Source organism: Anolis carolinensis, chromosome 3 (assembly GCF_035594765.1).
Source record: "Anolis carolinensis isolate JA03-04 chromosome 3, rAnoCar3.1.pri, whole genome shotgun sequence".
Classification (NCBI taxonomy): domain Eukaryota; kingdom Metazoa; phylum Chordata; class Lepidosauria; order Squamata; family Dactyloidae; genus Anolis; species Anolis carolinensis.
Genome location: NC_085843.1, coordinates 217,062,857 through 217,084,421, shown reverse-complemented (window position 1 = coordinate 217,084,421; position 21,565 = coordinate 217,062,857). Strand labels below are relative to the sequence as shown.

General features: G+C 40.2%; 1 protein-coding gene across 4 annotated transcripts in view; it reads left to right on the top strand.

Annotated features, from left to right (window-relative positions):
* lrrc20 (leucine rich repeat containing 20) overlaps positions 1-21,565 on the top strand; it is a 158,797-nt gene that overhangs the window by 90,643 nt on the left and 46,589 nt on the right. For 3 of the 4 annotated variants that reach the window (XM_008106656.2, XM_008106657.2, XM_062976217.1), the window contains exon 4: positions 5,490-5,657. The exons of the other annotated variant lie outside the window; for it this stretch is intronic. In XM_008106656.2, coding sequence (XP_008104863.1) covers positions 5,490-5,657 — 168 coding nt within the window. The remainder of the gene's footprint in view (positions 1-5,489; positions 5,658-21,565) is intronic. 4 annotated transcript variants of the gene reach the window in all.

The following is a 21,565-nucleotide window of genomic DNA, read 5'->3' as shown; positions in this document are numbered from 1 at the left end:
ACCTTTGAGTTCCCTTGATTTTACACATTCACTTCCTTTTCCTTTTAATTAGTATTTGGAGAACTGTATTGCAATGCTCCCTCTTGAAGATCTGTGTAGAAATGTGATTTTTATTTATTTCGTGTCAAAAGCATTGGTACAGCAAATACATTTCAAATAATGGAAATAAAATACAAAAGAAAAGAAAAATCACAAGCAACTAAATAGTTTTGGACCAAAAGCGGGCAATAGCAACCGCATTGTCTGTAGCTTTAAACAACTCCTCCTCCGTACATGAGGCAGGGCATTGTGGGCAAGCATACATATGCTGAGTTGTTTGTTCAGCTCCACAGTCACACAAGGTGGAGGATTCCTCCAGGTAGTGCCACCTTGCCAAGTTGTCTTTTGATCTGCCCACTCCACTTCTGAGTCTGTTCAGGGACTTCCAAGTTGCCCATTCTTGGTTTGCCCCTGGAGGAAGACCTTCATGGGGGGCCATCCAGTTAGAATTGCCAGGTTTAGCTGCCCAGAGGGACACCCTTGCTGTTGCTGGAGGAACATCAAGAGGAGTGGTGGTTCTCATGAAGCCCTTCCTTGATTTGAGTCTGGTGGGAGGAGGGTGATAGCCATGCAGTGGGTGGCTTTCACAATGTTCGACCTTTTTTCTCTCACCGTTAGCAGCAACTTCCCGTCACACGTCAGGAGAGGCAATGCCAGCTAACTTGTAGAGTTTATCAACAGGTGTAGGTTTAAGGCATCCCGTGACGATTCTACATGTTTCATTCAGTGCTATGTCCACCTGCTTTGCATGGGCAGACTTGTGCCAAACAGGACAGGCATACTCTGCAGTTGAGAAAGACAAGGCCAGGGCTGATGTTCTTATTACTTGTGGGTCTGCTCCCCATGCGCTGCCAGTCAGTTTCCGCAGGATGTTATTGCGCGCAGCTACTTTGTGCTTGGTGTTCGTGCAGTGTTTCCTATATGTTAGTGTTCGGTCTAAGGTGACACCAAGGTATTTAGGATGGAAACAGTGTTTGAGCTCTTGGCCTTCCCAAGTAACTTTCAGTTTCCTGTTGGCTTCGCGGTTACGTAGGTGGAAAGCACACACTTGTGTCTTGGCAGGGTTAGGCTTCAGGTGGTTCTCTTTGTAGTAGCTGGAGAGATCTTTCAAGGCATTGGTGAGTTGTTTTTCAACTGTTTCAAAATCTTTTGCTTGTGTTGTAAGGCCAAGGTCATCAGCATATATAAAGCTCTTTGTGAGTGGTGGTTGTGGCTGATCGTTCGTGAAGATATTAAGTAAGGTTTGTGCAAGAACGCTGCCTTGGGGTAAACCTTTTTGATGCTTGGCATGCAGTGCACAATCACAAATGGGCAGCCTTGGCACTCTTCTTCAAAGTGCTGTCTTAGTAATAAATGCTTTTGGTCAGCAGAGATTCCTGTAGACTTCTCATTAGAAAGAATATTTATTTATTTATTTATTTATTTACAGTATTTATATTCCGCCCTTCTCACCCCGAAGTGGTCTATTGAATGAAGACTCAAAATACCTCTCTAAACTATCAAGACTGTTTCCTAATTTTTTAAATGGATGCTTTCTGAAAATTCCCACCTGAATTTCTGAACCTTAATAATTCTAGACATCTATTTTAATATGCCTTCAGTTTCCCACGCAGTAGTGATTGAGAAAGGGGAACGTTGAGATTCAATATGGGAAAAAACAAGGCTGATATTTTATTGTAACTCAACAATATAACATGCTATCTTTTTTCAGATATTTTAATTTTCCATGATTGGTGGAAATTATTAGAATATTCTAGAGTGAGCCCATTCATGATTGAGTTCCATGTTTAGGGATTAGATCTGCCTTTGAAGTTGGTTGTGCAAGAGCAGCTAATGCAATCACACAATTGCCAGAATTTTGACTGTGGTATCTTATTCACTTCACACCTCACCAATCCTAAGAAAAGCTTTGCAGAAATCTCTCACAAATAGAGTCATGTGTAAATGTCCCTTTGCATATGCTGTATTTCATTGATTCTATTATGCACTTTTTCCATCTTGAAGAATGAGGTGTGCCTTAGAATCACTCATGCTTTTAAAAATATATAAATAAAGCTTTTTTTTTTCTGTCGGTGGTACTGAAATTAGTGTTTGTCTAGAATCAGTGGTGCCTTAGAATCAATGAAATACAGTAGATGTCCTTTTTAGGGTGCTGCAGGCATTGGTATTTCTACCCTCCCTCTGTAGTACTAAACGTTCCCTCCCCAAACGTATTGTAAAGCACCTGCAGCATGCATCGTCATGCTTCATAACAAACAGACAGACTTGGTGATGCGTCTGGCTATATTACCATAGTCAGATGGAAGATGATGACATTAGCATTGAGATCTTCCAGAGTACTACAGGCATCCCAACACTGATGTAAACATTGCAAACCTGGCTATGGGGATGTAGCCAGATGCTTCTCTGATCCTACTTGCTTGCCATGATGCATAAAATTACCATTTGAGAGGGCTTTAGATCAAGTCAGGGAGAGGTTATATAGTTCAATGTAGAGTAGATCTGCTTGTGGATATTTATGCTATACTGAGAGGAAATTAGATTTAGGTCACTGGCTGTTTAAGCTGAAAGTGCTGGCATTTATGTTAAAAGGTAGTTGACTAAGTCTCTCCAGTCATACTTCATGAAAGCCTGATAAAATCACTAGTATGTCTGAATTAACTCTCATTGGTTTCAGCATGCCTCTTGTTCAAAGTGTAATTATGTGTAGCTAAATGTCCTTTCACAATACTCAATTATACACTTCTACTTTAATAATCCAAACCAGATCTTTCCAAACGGTGTGTTGTGATATTAGAGTGTCAGCTGCAGTGTGCAAGCATGTCAGGCGAATGTAAGAAGAAACCTCTGCTAGAGGAGGAAAAGTTTTCATGAGAAATGTTGTGTTCCCATACATTTTGTAATTATAATTTATGTATGCATATATCTCCATATCTCTTAAAAGGGGTTAGTGTTGAACTACTAGTAAAACTGAATTACTGTGTCAAGAAATGATGCATGTCTAAACAATGTATCACCAACTGTCACACCTCAGAATAGTTCACCTTGCTATAGATATCCAGTCAGACACAGAAGAAAGTCTTTTGGAAGTTTTTATTAAGCAAAGCAGTATATAAATCAAGCAGGCAATCAAAAAGGTTTTCAAAGTTGCAATGAAAGAGTCAATAAGAATCCAATTGTATCATAAGACATGAAAATGTCCATTAATCCATAAACAAGGTCCATTAGTCCATAAAACACAGCCAGAGTAATAATCCATAAAGCAGGGCAGTAGTCAATAGATTCCAAGAACAAGGCCCAGAAGTACAAAGATCCAAGAACACAGGAGACGAGAACATCCACATAGAGGAAGCGAGGATTTGCTTTGACAAAGAAGCAATCTGCAAAGTACACTTTTAAAAGCAACCCAGAAAGGTGTTTCTTTTCCCAGAGCTGGCCTCTTTTTTGTGCGCCAGTCTCTCACTCCTTCGGACCTGAGAACCCCTCCAAGATAGACGGTCCTCCCTAGATAAATCATTGCTTATGCCATTGTTATCATGCACCTGAGATGGGATTGAACTCTCTCTCTCTCTCCCTCATTATTTCCCATAGGAATGTCAGCCTGTCCGTTATCTATAGCTTCTGGGGTCAACAGTTCATTCTGCTCAAACTGAAACTGCAAGTCTCCAGCCTCTGAGTCAGCCTGCATCTCTAAATCAACTTCTGACTCTGCCGGCTCTTAGATCTGAAAACCAAAATCCCCTTCTTCTTCATCCTGAACCTGGCTAGCTTGTGGCTGAGTCACAACACCAACATGAAAAGTGTGGAAAGTTCTGATCTAAACCTTTCCACAATGGAATACTGGGATTTTTAGTTTAGGGAGGGCTGTTTATAATTTGTAGGCAGTGAATTGCCAGATCACATATCTCAGGATTCCATGGGTTTTGCAATGGCAAGTGAATGGGAACCATAGTCCTATAACTGTGTAGTGTGAAAGTGCTAGAGAGATTTGGCATGAAAGTAGCTCATCGCAGCTCAGGGAGGCTCTGAAGAGGGAATGTAGGGGAATAGAATATATCAAAAGTCAGAGGTGTGCAGACTGGGCTCGAACTGGCATCATTAGGGTCTGAGGTTGACACATAGAGAGTTTTGTGCTGATGGAGATAAGATTTGGGGCTTAAGGAAGAAGGGAAAATGGTCTATGGTTTGGAGGAGCTAAAATAATAGTGAATAATGTATTGTTACAATGTGTTTAGTTATCTGGGGATTGCAGTTTTAATTACTGCATACTGTCCTGGAGTGTATTTTGATGAAGGATTTCAATTACAGTGTAATGAAGCAAGAGTATACTTTTTTGATCTGCAAGATCAAAAAGATCTACTTGTTAAGAAAACACTTGTTTCACCTGGAATACTGTGTCCAGTTCTGGGCACCGCAATTTAAGGGAGATGTTGACAAGCCGGAATGTGTCCAGAGGAGGGCGACTAAAATAATTAAGAATCTGGAGAACAAGCCCTATGAGGAGCGGCTTAAAGAGCTGGGCATGTTTAGTCTGCAGAAGAGAAGGCTGAGAGGGAACATGATAGCCATGTATATGTGAGAGGAAGTCATAGGGAGGAGGGAGCAAGCTTCTTTTCTGCTGCCCTAGGACACGGAATAATGGCTTTAAACTACAAGAAAGGAGATTCCACCTGAATATTAGGAAGAACTTCCTCATTGTGAGAGCTGTTTGGCAGTGGAACTCTCTGCCCCGGAGTGTGGTGGAGGCTCCTTTGGAGGCTTTTAAGCAAAGGCTGGATGGCCATCTGTCAGGGGTGCTTTGAATGTGATTTTCCTGCTTCTTGCAGGGGGTTGGACTGGATGGCCTGTGAGGTCTCTTCCAACTCTATAATTCTATGATTCTATGATTTGTCCTCAGTAATAGAGAGCCAGTGTGCTGTAGTGGTTTGAGCATTGGTTTACTACTTTGGAGACCAGGGTTCAAATACTCACTGGTTGATTTTAGGAAGTCACAGTCTCTCAACCTCAGAGAAAGTAAAAGGCAAACCCCTTCTGAACAAATAATGAGAAAAAACCCCCTATGGTAGGTTTGCCTTGTAGTCTCTATAAATGAGAAATGACTTGAAGGCATACTATAATAATAACTAATATGTCGGAAAGGGCTCTTCGTGCAGTGATTACAATTTTTAGCTTGGATTCAACTGTGTAGGCTTGTATTCATAGAACAACAGAAATATTAATATGGTTGCTTTTTTTGGACCACTACTTCCAAAATCACCAAGTCAGCATTTCTGTGCTGGAAATGGGATTACAACTAGAGGTTGTAATGTAATAAAGGAGACACCATTTATTTGGTTTCAACTCTCCTACAATCCTTGTTTCTTATTTCTTGTTGCTAATAGGCATAAGATTTAACAGGAGAACTTTCCAATCTGTCAATAATTACCATTTTCTATCCTGTCCAATTGCAGAACTTAATCTAGAAGGGAATTTCATTCATCACCTTCCAGAAGAAGTCCGAATGCTGTCACATCTAAGGCTTATCAACCTTTCTAGGAATAAATTCCAGCTGTTTCCAGAACAGCTGACCTCCTTGCAAGCTCTTGAAACAATCAATCTTGAAGAGAATGAAATTGAAGGTAAGATCATACATTTGCACCCAAGTATCTTTGGGTTAAAATGATGAAATATTAGAAAACTTTTCTCTCATATGTAACCTATTCATTTACATTCTAAATCTGTCTTTCCCATGAATGCTCATTCTTGTTCATGGCTTTGCTGGAGAGACATCTGTACATGAATATTCTAGTGCACAGAGGCAGAACTCTTGCTTTCCATATTTAATTGCTAAGTTCAATCCGGAGCTTGGAAAATGTACTTTTCCATGATCGCTGGATCACACATACAAATGTGATTCTGGAGTACCTATCAGGAAAACACTTTGCAATGTTTACAAGGGTTCACAAACTGTGTTTCTTCTTCATGGTCTCTGTGAATCACACAATTGCTTTACTGTGTCTGCGCAGGCTCAAATAGAAACTTTTCCCAGGTTTTGACTTTGAATTTTGGCAGTAACCCCGCCCACTCCTCCCCGGGGCATAAATGGTGCCCTGGCTCCCGAGTCCCCAGTTCCTAGGTCGTAGCTGCAGCTAGAAAGGAGGAGGTTTGCTTTGAAAGAAAGGAAGAATGGGCAGGTTGTGTGAATTCAGAGAAGACCATTTGAAGAAATACATTTACAGGTAAGCGACCTGTCCTTCTTCGTGGTCTCTGTGAATCACACAATTGGAGGGTAGCAACCTAAGGTGTAGGAAGGCTGGAAATGGCAGGAAATGGCAAACTGGCACAGAGGAGGGAACTAAAATGATTAAGGGTCTGGAGAACAAGCCCTATGAGGAGCGGCTAAAAGAACTGAGCATGCTTAGCCTGCAGAAGAGAAGGCTGAGAGGAGACATGATAGCCATCTACAAATATGTGAGAGGAAGTCATAGGGAGGAGGGAGCAAGCTTGTTTTCTGCTGCCCTGCAGACTAGGATGCGGAACAATGGCTTCAAACTACAGGAAAGGAGATTCCACCTGAACATTAGGAAGAACTTCCTCACTGTGAGAGCTGTTTGGCAGTGGAATTCTCTGCCCCAGAGTGTGGTGGAGGTTCCTTCTTTGGAGGCTTTTAAGCAAAGGCTGGATGCCATCTGTCAGGGGTGCTTTGAATGAGATTTTCCTGCTTTTTGCAGGGGGTTGGACTGGATGGCCTGTGAGGTCACTTCCAACTCTACAATTCTATGATTCTATGGTAAATGGCGATCAAAATAATTTGAAGTTTATTAAATACAGGAGTCATACTCCAGAGGAAACATGTGAGTGCAAATGGATGCAAAGGTAGGTAACTTACTGAGGCATATATATTTATTTGTTGGACCACGATAATATGTCTAAATCATTTGCCTCACTCTTCTGTGCCTTCTGTACTTACTTTAATTAGGCTGAATTGGTTTAATTGGTTTAATTACATTATTTTAGGTAAAATCTCCAAGATTCATTTGATGGACACTATATAAAAGGGATTTATTTATTACTCTTCTATTCAGCTTTTACTTTGAAATGTTCAGCACTGTGCAGTTGAAGGTCTCAATAGCCTCCCATTCAGGGACTGATCAATTTCACTGAGGGTTGAACGTGAGATGCTTCCAATGAAATGATATATTTGCTTGACATTAATATTTTAAACTCCTTAATTTTGAACTTGAAAGCCCTAAAGCAAAACTACCATTTAAAGATGTATGTATCTGTTCAAGTTGTATAGAAAGAAAAGAGTGCCAATTGTAGTCTCTAATACTGTATACATTATTGTTTTTGACTTATTTGTTTTGCTTCAACCCCCCCCCCCCCCATTTTGAGAAATTATTCAAAAGGGGAAAATGCTTTGAAGAGGACTCTAAAAATCTGTAGACCCTAATGTCACATGCTTAACTTCATAATGTTTTTTTTTTCGTGTCAGGAGCAACCGAAGTTGCTTCTGGAGTGAGAGAATTGGCCGTCTGCAAGGACGTTGCCCAGGGGACGCCCGGATGTTTTGATGTTTTACCATCCTTGTGGGAGGCTTCTCTCGTGTCCCCACATGGAGCTGGAGCTGATAGAGGGAGCTCATCCGCACTCTCCCCAGGTGGGATTCGAACCTGGCAACTTTCAGGTCAGCAACCCAACCTTCCAGTCACTTAGTCCACTACGCCATCTGGGGGCTCCACTTCATAATTGGAAGATAGAATGAGTTTATATTCTCCAGAAACTATAACATGAATCAGTGGATTCAGATTATAAGAAAAGAGATTCCACCTAAACATTAGGAAAAACGGATTGGTTGAACTGTTCAACAGTTGAATACACTTGTGACCTCTCTTTCATTGAAGATTGGATGACCGTCTTTTGGGAATGCTGTAGTTGTGTATTCCTACATAACAGGGATTTGGACTTTGAGATCCATTCCAACTCTGATTCTGTGACTGCATTTGTGGATCTATGTGACAGAAGCTCAAACTACACTGAGTCCTTCTATCAAGACCAGCTTTGATGTTACAGACTTAAGGGTGATGGCTTCAGGTATAATTTGGATGTGTTAATACAAAAGGATCAGTAAACTGACCATAGATTCTTACAGATGCTCTGATGGTACTGGAGGAAGGCAGTGAAACTCAACAAAAACTCATACAGGCTTCTGTCTTTTCTGATGGACCATGCTGTGACTACAGATGTTGTCCAAGGCCTATTTTGAGACATCTGGGCATTCCAGTACCCCTTTTAGTTCACCAGCAAGATATGTGGCTTAAGATTTCAAGGGGGACTAGTACGGACTAATTTCTGGCGATTACTTCATGCAGTTGACCCTTTTTTAATGTTCTCCAGTCCTTCCTACACCTTTCTATAATAGGGCCATGTGTAGATGCAAAGCTTCAAGGTCAAAATGTGGTTTTCTCCACACCCCTATCACCCTCCTTTTTAAAGTATATCTTGCTTCATGAAGTGATCTGAAGATTCTTGAAATTATGTATATATTTTTATTTTCTTTCTATTGGGCTAACGAAGGCATGGTTCTAACATAGATCTTTTTTATGGCCAGCTCAGCTGCTTATAGAATCCTGCAGGGGTTTATATTAAATTAAAAATTAAATATTTTGCCTTAAGAAAACCTGTCTGCAGAATGTCCTGAAAATAGAATGTTTACATTTAAATAATTCTTTTGTTGCAGGCTCAATTAAGTGAATTCCTTGAATTTTTGCAACTTCTGATTTTTTCTTTTTGCGATGAGCAGGATATGTGGGCCTGAGTCAAATCTAGGAAAACTTAGTTGTGCTGCAGTATGCATTAGCCATGCTGACTGGTAGATTCTGGGAATTGTAGCCCATGTACGAGTAGTATCCTATGCAAGGACAAGACTAACTGAGCAAAAGACTCTAAAGAAGTTAGTAAATTATCATAGCTTGTAGGCTCAGATTTAATGCTTTCCATATTATAATGAGAGCTCACAGTGCAATTTGAAATAGCATTAATAGTCCTTTTCAAATAAGGATAAAGAATCCTGAGAAACATTGACAGACCTATAAAACTAAAAGAGTGGGAGCAAATCTGGTTAAAGAAACTCAAATATACATATGCCACAGATCTCAAAGAAAATTGGCCAAAATGATTCACAGATGGTATATGACACCAAAAAAACCTGGGAATAATGTATAAAAATAAAGATAACAAATGTTGGAAATGCAAGCATCAAACAGGATCCTATTTCCATATGTGGTGGAACTGCAAAAAAAACCTCTAGATATTAGAAAATGATCCATGAAGAATGCAATAAAATATTAAAGATAAATTTGGCACTGAGACCAGAGTATTATTTACTTGGAATGCAAGATTCACAAGAAATTGCGAGCCCAAATAAAGACAAACTTTTATATATTTTATAACAGCAGCCAGAATTATATTTGCAAAACTTTGGAAACTGGAATGCACCCCAACAAAAGAAGTATAATAGAGAAAATAATTGAGATAAAAGATATGGATAGGCTAACCTTTTTATTGAAAGGAAACACTGGTAGTTATGAAGGAGACAGATTGGACAAGCTTCAAAGAATACCTAAAAATGGAACTCAAGTAAAATATTGAGGAACTTAATAAATCAGAAAGAAAAAGATAAAAATATATCGAACTGATGAAGAAGAATAACACAAACGGAAGAAAGAAGAATGGAAGTCAAACAAACTCCCCCCTTTTGTTCTTTTTATTTTCTTTTTAGTATCCCTTTTCTATCCTGTACAACCTTTCTCATGATCTCTCCGCCCCCTGTCCATCCAACACCCCCCTTCCCCACCTCCATACCCCACTATTTTCCTGACACCTGCCCCAGACCTTGATCCTAACCTTCCTTTGGAATTTTACTTCCACTTTAAAAACTTTGCATTAATAAAAAAATTAAAGAAAAGATTCCTGATCCACCTACAGAAGGAATTTCGGTTCCAGCAAAATGAGACTCAGTCAGTCTTCATGGCAGTTCTTCTTTTTCTGTTGATCTCACCAAGCTTAAATCTAATAGACAGACTATAATTTGAGCACCCTTACAAATTCCACTAACAACATTTTCCTTCACTTGCTGCAGGCGTAGCTGTGTTGACCATTAAATAGAATCCCAATTCAAAATGCACATTGTACAGTTCCGGACATCATGAAGAGCACTTGCCAATAAAACCTATAGGTATCCCCATTAAGTTAGAGTTAACTTGAATGCACTTAACAGAACCACAGAGCTATCAGAACCGACTGCTGTTTCCATTAGACATAGATTATAGATAAAAAATATACAGGGAAAACAAAATTGATGTTGTTAAAGCCATAACCCCGTAGGACTGTGTTTTGTAGTTTTGGGTGTTACAATGAGACTGTGTTCATGTAAGTAGAAAGATAATTCTTTGCTTTGCCTCCCTTTGTAAAAGAGTGGTGAAAGATCAAGGACATGACAAAGACTGTGAAAGAAAGAAATGAAACTTCAGTTTTCTATTGCAGTCATTAAAGCTCTTCCCGTGAGAGCTGTTCTGTCTGACCAGTGAAGCCAAAAAATCCCCTATTTTGGCAGAATGAATGTCCTGTGTTGTCAGGTCTAGAGGCAGAGTTAGAAGTAACAAGCAAGTGCGCCAGCAGACACCAATGTAATTTGCTCTAATTTGTCATTGAAAACCGAGTCCTTGTATAAGATGATAGTCTGTTCTCTTGTATTTAAATTTTCCCTGCTTACGGTTGAATTTGGTATCTTTATACCATAAAATGCAGGAGTTGAGCATTAAACTTTAGAAGCTTTTGAAAACCAGTGGTAACCAAATTAGAATGGTTTGAATCCATATATAATCTCATTTAGGGGAGAGCCCTGGTGGTAAAGTGTTTTAAAGCACTGAGCTGCTGAACTTGCAGACCAAAAGGTCACAGGTTCAAATCCTGGGAGCGGAGTGAGCTCCTGCTGTTAGCTCCAGCTTCTGCCAACCTAGCAGTTCGAAAACATGCAATTGTGAGTAGATTAATAGGTACCGCTCCAGCGGGAAGGTAATGGCGCTCCATGCAGTCATGTGGCTACATGACTTTGGAGGTGTCTACAGACAACGCCGGCTCTTCGGCTTAGAAATGGAAATGAGCACCAACCCCCAGAGTCAGACATGACTAGACTTAACATCAGGGGAAAACCTTTACCTAGGGGAGAGTCAATGAAATAAATGGGAATAGTTACTACTAAAATAAATCCCATTAACTTTAGTGAGCCTACTCTAAGTATAACTCAAGTTATGTCTATACTTACTCAATTGTCCTGGGATAAACTGATGAATCCAGATGTGTTCCAAAGGCCCTTTTGGTCAGCACAAGCAGTTTCCTCACAGCAGCTAGCCAGTGGCCTCGATTTTCCTGGTCACGTCACTCAACACCTTGTTGCAGCCTCGCCAAAAGTGATGTCTCCGATGATGATGATGATGATGATGATGATGATGATGATGATGATGATGATAATAACAACAACAACAACAACAATAATAATAATATATTTATATTCTGCCCTATCTCCCCGAGGGGACTCAGGGCAGATTCCAGCAACAAAAAGGCAAACATTCAATGCGTGAAACAACAATAAATATAAATACTATAATAAACTTACCAGAAACCAAAATAAACCAGCATATACCACAATAAACCAAAAATAAACGCACGTATATGACCAAATTATAACATACAACCTAAAACTAAATTAAATTTAACTTAAATTATATCAACATAAAAACATGAACCTCACTTCACAGAAACCACCCAAGGTTCATTTGCAATAATGCTAAAATTAATTTAACATTAATGATGATGTCAACAAGGCCAACCAAGCCAACAGAGTCAGAGTATGAAAACAATTTTCAGTCAGAGGTATTTTAGCTGTATATAGTCATCTAATCCTCCTCCTCTCCATGTGCTAGTGAGCAAAAGTGGGTTTTTAATTGTTTTTAAATGAGAGAATGGAGGGGGGGGGCGTGTTTTTATCTCTTTAGGGAGGGATACAAGCCATTATGAGGAAACTGCTTGTGGCCGTGAACATAATAGTGGGTCTGTTGAATGTGTGGACACTAGATCGGGCCTGATTCATTCAAATCTAGCCATCCAGACCTCCAAAACATCGCAAAATCCCATTTCCCTTTGCACCAAATGGCTGATGCAGTGTTACTGTGAATCCAGCTGTATGTCATGTGGACTCTGTGTAGCAGGTGAGTCAATGTTGTTTGACCTTAGTTGGGATCCACCTGATGTTGTTGAAGTGCAAGCCCTATATTTTTCATCACTGGCTACTTGGTTAGAACTCACTGGAGTAGCAATATAATTTCATCTAGAACAGAGCTTTTCAAAGTGTGTTGCCTTCCGTTTATAGGTGTCAACGTAACAAGACACCTCTGTCTATAAAATAAACAATAAATAATATATTTAAAAAATATAAATGAAAGGTTTTCATGAGATATGTTGTGTCTCCATAAATTTCATTATTTGAATTTATATACCGGTATGTGTCCATATTTCTTATAAGGAATTGGTTTAACCTCTGGTTTACTAGTAAAACTGAATAACTGTGTCGTGAAATGATGCATATCTTTAAAGAGTGTCACCAATATGAAATGTTTGGAAAGCTTTGATCTAGAAGACTGCTATAGGGTCAAATTGTTAACTGTTTTGCTACAAAACATGGGGTTTAAGTGTGTTACGATGCAATGTGGTTGCCAGCCATGAAGCATTAAACCTCCAGCTTAGACTTTTCCTCTTCAAACCATTTTTTACAAAGCCATTTTTCTCCAAATTAGACTTTATAATTAGAAGTAGCCCGCATTCAAAACAAAATTATTGTTTTAAAATGAAACATTTTATAAATGTATGTAAGAGTTCATCTACTACCTGCCTGTTCTTTATTCTTGCCTTACCTTATTTAACAAGGATTAATCAAATCCCAGGTGGTTGCATTCTTATTTACAAGAGTATACCTAACAACAAGAAAGTTAATAGTTATGGTGGAGCCTCCGGTGGCCTAGGGGATAAAAGCCTTGTGACTTGAAGGTTGGGTTGCTGACCTGAAGGATGCCAGGTTCGAATCCCACCCGGGGGGAACGCGGATGAGCTCCCTCTATCAGCTCCAGCTCCATGCGGGGACATGAGAGAAGCCTCCCACAAGGATGGTAAAACATCAAAACATCCGAGCATCCACTGGGCAACGTCCTTGCAGACAGCCAATTCTCACTCCAGAAGCAACTCCGGTTGCTCCTGACATGAAAAAATATATAGCTATGATAGGGGTATAGCAATCTTCTAGATAATGTTAGATTGCAACTCCAGTGAGCTCTAGCTAAGGTAGCCAGAAAAATTATAGGACTTGCACTTTAACTACATCAGGAGGGCCATAGTTTGCCCACTGACTAAGGACCTCATCATATTGGCTACCGGAATTGCCACGGATCATGGTGAATCTGGTCCCACGCCCCATATCTCCCTTCTTACCAGAAACCACATCGAACGAGGGGAAACATCCACTTCCCAGCTTCCTCCCATTGTTACCAATACAACATGGAAAGCCTTGTGGGATGGGAGCCAGCGGACTCTGTGGCTAAACTAAAGCTGAACCGGCATGTGCCACTGAAAATAGCCCCGTCTGATGAGGTCTGTAGTTAACTAGTGGTTATTGAGAAAGAAGAATACAGTGAAACCTTGACTTACAAGTGAAAAACTTACAAGTTTTTGAGATACGAAACATCATTCGCTTTTTTTTTTGCTTTGACATGCAAGCCAAGATTTGAGTTAAGAGCTAGTGCGAGAGTGAGTACAAGAGTACACAACCCACCATCTTAAGTGGGGCTTTAAGGGAGCAGCCAGGAAAGCTCCTTGCTCTTATCTTTCCTGTTATTTCCACAATCCCGAGGCTTTGGGAGATTGTAGGAAAGCTGAGGGGCCAGGAGTTTATCATCAATGAACTTCTATCCTAATAAAAATAGGCAAGTTACATAGATATTTGTCATTCTAATTCATCAATGCAGAATAATTTTATAGAAGTTTCCCACTCATAGCAAGAAAAGGAAATGTATGATATTGGCTTATAACCTTCCAGTGGGGTCCCCAGTGGCGCAGTGGGTTAAACCCTTGGGCCGGCAGGACTGATGACTTAAAGGTTGGGTTGCTGACCTGAAGGTTGCCAATTCAAATCCAACCCAGGGAGAACGCGGATGAGCTCCCTCTATCAGCTCCAGCTCCATGCGGGAACATGAGAGAAGAATCCAAAAGGATGGTAAAAACATCAAAAACATCTGGGCGTCCCCTGGGCAACGTCCTTGCCAGCCAATTATCTCACAGCAGAAGTGATTTGCAGTTTCTCAAGTCTCTCCTGACAAAAAAAAATCCTTCCAATCCTGTCGGAAAAGGCAAAAGTCAGTCAAAAAGATTAAATGAAGTCTAATCTTGAAGGAAAATACATATGTCATGGTTAATTAATGCATAGATTAAAAGGAAACAGTGCTTATCAGATGGAGTCTGTAAATAAATCTGCTCTGATATCACATAGGAAGTTGAACTGAAGCTCAGTCTTTTCACAGTGTCTTATCTCTTTTGCTAACCATATGAGATTGACAAACTGCCAGTTAATATCCATATTTGAATTAAATGTTCAGGGGTGACTCAGAAGCAATAACTGAGGTGATATGAATGTGTACATGAAGAAAAAGAAAGGGATTCTTCCATCTGTGCATCTTCTTTGAAATTAGAACAGCTTTGAAAAGTCCCAAAGCTGTGCAGCAGCAAACATGATGGAGGTGTCATGAACTCCTCTCAACTGAACCTGTCTATATTATTTCACCGTAGGTTTGTGCTCTTTGCCTGAACACAACCTCTGTAAGAGATGCCACAATCTCCACTATTACAAATGTGCATTTGGTTTCTTTGTGGAAGTTTGTTGGAAGTGAGATAAAGATGAATCAAATGTACTGGTCCTTTTTGCAAAGAGACTTTAGTAGAAGATTTGTTAAAGGTTAAGTATAGATCGTATAAGCAATTCTTTAACAAATGTGGAAACCTTGGAAATCATATCAGCCTTTCCTACCATGGCAGAGTTCTTCCTTTGTCTGCTTAGTTTACATAAAGAGAATCGAAGCTGACAGGGCTGCTGGAATGAGGAATGATGAGAAATATGTACCCCATATTGATTGAAATTCAGAAGACAAAGGGTATGGTGTAGAATAGACAAAATAATGCATGGGGGGAATAATGCATGGGGAGGGAATGGGGGACTGGGAGAGAGTGCCATCCTACTCCTCTGGGCTTTTGGGAGCCTAAAGAAGTGGGATGGCTGTGGGAACTGACCTCGGGATCTTAAAGATCCAGACCTTAGCTTACGGTCCAGATCTTAACAGGTGTTTTTAAAACCTGCATTAAATCGAGTAAATTTGGTTTACTCTAGTTTGAAATGGATTCTCCTGAAATGTCATCTGGGCACCTCAGACTAAACCATTTTTAGCCCGAGTTTTAGGGCTGTGTAGAAGGGCCCCAAGATATTCCTGGAAAGACCATATTAAAAGAAATCTGTAAATAATCAAAGCTTACAAAAGCGGAGGAGTAACTGTCTTGCTGTTTGGCAGAGAAGGTTCCAGTTGTGCTTCCCAGCATAGGTCACATTTATTGCCAACTGCCAGATTCTTTAATGCTTGGATTTATTCAGAGTTAAGAAACTGTGGAAGGCATGGCTTGAAAAGTCACGCTTTTTTGATAACCAATTTTCTAGACCACATCTTCCATGATAGTTTGCCTGGGAGGACTGAAAAAAACTAAGCATCTCCTCCTCCTCCTGAGACAAAAGGAAGTGAAAAAAATCTACCCCTCAGAAAGGAAAGTCACTCCTACCTCAACTGAAGCTTTATCGCCAATCCTTGTTTCCACAACAAGCCATTTTTTTTCAAAATCCAGTTATCACAGGAACAGAAAGTAAGGTGAAATCTGAACAGGGGCACAGACAACAAAACAAACCCTACAGGGGTGTTAACCCTTCTCTATGCTATTCAAAACTTAAATATATATATTTATTGGTTGGAGTTACACTTTAAAAATGTACCTGTTCTGACTTACAAACAAATTCAACTTAAGAAAAAACCTACAGGACCTATCTTGTTCATAACTTGGGAACTCCCTGTACATTAAAGAAGTTACTCAAAGTGATGCCCCATGAGCTGCCAGCTGTTGATTCTTGACAGGTTTTAGGAAAGAGAGAAATAAATGTAGCCAATGGGCACCCATGTGGTATCAATTCTTGTTGCATTGGTGTGGGAGAAACGTTGTTGGCCCCCCACATCAAATAGTTTGAGGTTCATTGCTTTAAACACTCAACAGATGACTTTGCCTGGTGCCAGCTTTTTCCTCTGGTAATGGTGTATGCAGGGGTTCTCACTGTGCTCCGCAAGTGATAGCGAGGAGCTCCATGGCAACAGGCTGCTTCCCATCTCCTCTTTTCTCCTGAAAAATGCAGGGAAATTAAAGTTTTGAGCTGCTGGAAACAGCAGTAGCAGCAGCAGCAGCAGTGTCCTTCCTGGTCCTATAGCCTTTATCCCCGCCTCCCTCTTGTCCAGACCTTGCATCATACCTGCCCTCCCCCCGCTCTCTTGCTTCCAAAACCCTAATTCTCTCCCACCGCCCAGAGGGTGCCATGATTATGGGTTGTTTTTTTTACTGCATTGCAGAAGGGGATTAGACTGGATGGCTTCAGGGGTTTCTGCTGCTGCTGCTGCTACTGCTGCTGTTGTTGTTTCTGTTGTTATTATTATTACTAATACTACTACTGCTACTACTACTACAAAGACTGGATAACCATGTGTTGGTAGTGCTTTGATTGTGTTTTTACTGCATGGCAGAAGGGGGTTGGACTGGATGGGCTCTGCGGTTTCTGATATTATTATTATTATTATTGTTATTGTTATTATCATCATCCTCATCATCATCATTATTTATTATTACAAAGCTGACTGGTCATTTGTTGGGGATGCTTCGATTGTGCTTTTCCTGCATGGCAGAAGGAGATTGGACTGGATTGCTCCGGGGTTCTTTCACTGAAATATTAATTTGTTTATGTCAAATATTGTATTGTTCTCTCTTTTCTTTTTTTGCATTGTGTGAGTTAGTTCACACAAATACTCTCCATCCATCTGCCACCCGGCCAACAAAGGATTCCCATAAGTTTGAGAACTCTTGGTGTAGTAGATGCCTGGGATTGTGCATTCTTTGTTGTTTATAGTTGCTACTGCTTATGTAGGGAAGTTTGGATGCCTTTGTCTTTAAGTCATGAGAATGTCAAACTACTCACAGCATGACCTCTTCTGCAAGAGGCGTATTGCTATAGGATGGTAGTCTAGGAATGTAAACAATTGACTATTTCATTCTTTTCTGTGAATTTTCTCCCTTGGGATGAGATTCCTGTAGTCTTTCCTATTTTCACACAACAGGACCTTCTTAGAATTTTTCAGCAAGGGTTTTGTGCAGTTTTCCCATGTTTGTATGTGCACAAAATAAACGTTTTCCTGGAATGTTGTTTTCTTATTGGTGCTGCTGACCAAACACAGAAGTGGTCTTTTGATTTCTGGGCATAGGTGGAAAAAACAATTGAAGGAGGAGCTGCTTTTTTATCCAAATCTTTTAGCATATCATGAAATCATTTTTCAATCAAGAATGACAAAATTAGAGACTATTCTTTTTCCAATCCTATTCAGATCTCATCTCATCATTACAATTATTAGCTGGCCATAAGTAAAGTAATTTCCCAGCCTTCCCCAAGCTGGTACCTCCACAAGAATTCATCATCCCATTGTCTCCAATAAACCAGTATGTTGTTTTCTACATGCTCTATGGAGAAAATGTTAGCCATCAATAGCAACTGGGTGTTTTTCAAGTCAATGTGACTGCATTATTTATCTATTTGTGTGTACTTCTACTGAGTTTTTAATATAAGTAGTGCAAACTAAAGAAGCAAAGGATGGAAGGGCTGATGCATGAAGTCAAGATGCAAGACAACAATCTACCACACACCATGCTGTGGGATTGATTTGAAGAAAAGGTGAATATAGGACCAGTAACGTAAACCAATGTCTAAGAGGCAACTAAGTAGTTATGTATATCTGTGTATGCAGTCCAGATGTCTAAGTCTACAATTTTTGAATTCTCTTGCATGGTGCTTTTCAGTACAATCCTAGGATTTCTAGTTTTATGCTGCTCTGCCAGAGGGCCCTAGTGAAATAATTCAGAGGATTCATTAAAGAATTCCCATTGTCTGAGGCAACTACAAACTTCATGGCTATGTGGGATGGCAATTAAAGTGATGTCAAAGTGCTATAACCTGGCAGTAGGGATACACCCCAGGCCTTACACAGCAGCTCAGTCTGTTCAAAGTACCAAAATCTCTTTATTGACGGGCATCATATATTCTCTATGTATGCAGGGAAAAATGGAAAGGCTCCTTTTTGAGATGGCATGAGTGGCAGAACTCTCAAGTCTCTCCTTTATAAATCAGTATTTGCCTCTTAAATCCACATGTTTTAGGGGAATACACAAATGCTCATGGCAGTGTATTAAAGATCTTATAATGTCAGCAGTCACTTGCTTCTCTTTGCACATAGTTTTAAAAAGTCAGCCTCTTTCAAACTGAACTGCTAATTTTCTTTCCTTCATTCAAAAAACTAATTGTTTCAGATAAGGGTATTGTTTGAACTACCAGTGCCCAACAGTTAAATGTTAGAGCTTATTTTTTCATTTTACAGTCCAGTTTTGGAAATGTGAAACAATAACCTTTGGGGTGAAAGTGAAAAAAATCTATCTCTCTATCAGCAGGAATCCACAAGAAGAGACAAGGGAGAGAAAAAAACCCTATTATTGCAGAATATTTTAAGACATGCCATGCCATGCCATGCATGTTTCAAACAAAAGTTCTTCATGAGGGACATTCTGAAAAATATCAAATATATTATTGATTTTTCAGAGTTTGCCACTGAGGAAAGGCAAACGTTCAAATGTATAAACTAAATATTTTATATGACCATCTGGTTATCCCTCCTTCATTTTTTAAAATAACTTTAGCCATGGTTTGACGCTCATCATTGAAACTGATATTAGTTTTAGATTAAGGGGGAAAGTGTCTCAGATTTGTTGATAGAGATGGGGGAAGAGATATGATAGTAGGTTGGCAGGCAGATCTGACTTTGCAAATACTCCTGACAACCCCTCTATCAGACTAAAAAAAAGTATAAGTCAGGCAATGCAAAGCAATGTGCAAAATCAATGTGCCAATTTATTGCTCAACCCCCTTTCCTGGCACTCAGATTGTTGGATGGTTGGCAGGACATTCATAGCCTCTTTACGTTTTGATGGAAGGTGGGCGGCTTCCCTCAGGCACTTTGGCTCTGATCGCAGCAGCAGCAGCAGCATTTCAGTTTCCCATAGTGCTTCACAGATTGTCACCTTTGTAATATTAGAGCCTCACTCCCTGCTGTGCAGCATGCTGGTGACAGCTGGTGACTCCTGCATTCAGTGGGTGGAATATTTGCTTTGGGTTTTGGTTTGAATTTTAAAAAAATCCAGACGGGAGTGTGACCTGAATAGATTCAAGACCTGAGATGGGATCTTTGCATTTCTTACTAAATTCTAGAGCAAATTCCCTGTCCTGCTGACATGGAAAGCCAACCTACCCATCCTTGCCACTATGGTTAGTCTATAACTAAAGCATTGCAGTCCTGATAGCTCCCCTGAAGGAGTAAAAATTTATGCTGAGACTCCTCTCCATCCTTGAGACATTTGTTTAAATAATAAAGGCAAACGAGCTGAAATGAGCTTTGCAGGGTTCAGAGAATTATCTAAATATATTTTGTCCATTTTGGAGTTAATGGTCTATCTGTTCAGGTATTCAACAGAGGGCAGAAGAGCAGACTCCAGAAATTCAACCAGACTGATATGTATTTCAAACACTATCATAGAAAGCTGAGTTGGAGGAGCCACAGTGCCCCAGGCTTTCAAGCTGATCTTTTCATCTATAGCCAAGCAAGTCCCAATGAGCACCTGTCAGTGAATCAGGTTTTTTCCCCACAGTCCATCAAAGTTGTCTTTGGTAGCGAAGGAGGTAACCAGTCAAGGAATGGCTGCCAGAGTTGAGTTGGTAGAAAATAGCCCTATACTGTAGGTCCATCTACTTCATCCATCTTCTGAATGTGTGGTGGCCATACATGCTTTGGAAGATGTTAAGGAGCTCCTGTGCTTCGTAATTAGACAAGAAACAAATTCTTACTCTCACAAAGCTCTCCAGTGTCCTCTGCCAAATGCACAAGCTTTAGAGACATAGTCAATCCCTCACTGTCTAGCTATTCCTGCAGCACAAAAACCAGCAGCTTTGGCTATAATTTGAAGAGAGGCTGGTCCATCAAACGTAATCAATATAGAACCTTTCAGTTCCCTGGTATACTTTGTAAAATTGGGTTAATAAAATGTTGCTGACAGTCTCAATTTTGGAAAATGGCATTCATGACCTTTTGGAATAATGCCTTTTGAAGATCATAACTTTTTAATAAAAGCATGACCTTTCAGAGAAGAGTCAAAAACTCTTTAGAGTAGAATCTTCTCATGTGATATACAACCAGATATAATTATGCAGGGCAATGGTTTCAGTTGTTATCTCTGATCTCTGAGTCCCCTTGGGGAGATAGGGTGGAATACAAATAAAGTTTTATTTTATTTATTATTAGGAAAACAGAGATTTGTCGCTGCATAAAAACAGCAGTGCTTCAGAAGTGTTTTCCAGTGCCCAATATATGCTATACCCTATGTGTCATGGAACCAAGTCCCAGGGCTGGATTTCCAAGCCCTGGACTTGGAGTCATAACATAAATAACCCTGAAAGCACCTGGCGGGAGAAGATAGAATGAGACTGGGAACTCAGGGTTGAAAGTATAAACAATTATAATTGGTATAGTGTGTGGGAATAGTAGAAATGTGATACAAAGGGTGGGGTTTGATGATGATATTTGCGTGTGGTGTTACGTTGCATCAGAGGTGATAAAAATGAGTGTATGTAAACATTAGGTCATTCTCGACTTTTCCAAAGTCATGTATTCTTCAATAAAGATTGGATTTGAGAGCAGCTATCTCTGATCTGCGTTCAGACTGGTCCTTTGAAGTGAGCCTGACATTTAAGTCGAGAATCCCGTTCTCACCCTCCTGCGAATTCGCAGTGAAGTGATAATGAGTGGAGAAGGAGATCAAAGCCCTAATGGAGCAGAGAGGCCTTTGCCAGGAGCCCGGCCGTTGGGGGAAGAGACGCTGCAAGCCATAGCTTCCTCTACGGGGTACCCCAAGCCGAACGGCGTGACCCAGAGGATTCCCAGAGGAGGAAGAGGCGTTTCGGCGGCGGCAGAAACCAGTTGGGGATCTGGAGGAAGCATGCCGGAGACCGTGGCCCTGCGGTTATCAATCCTGGAAACGAATTTATCCAGGCTGT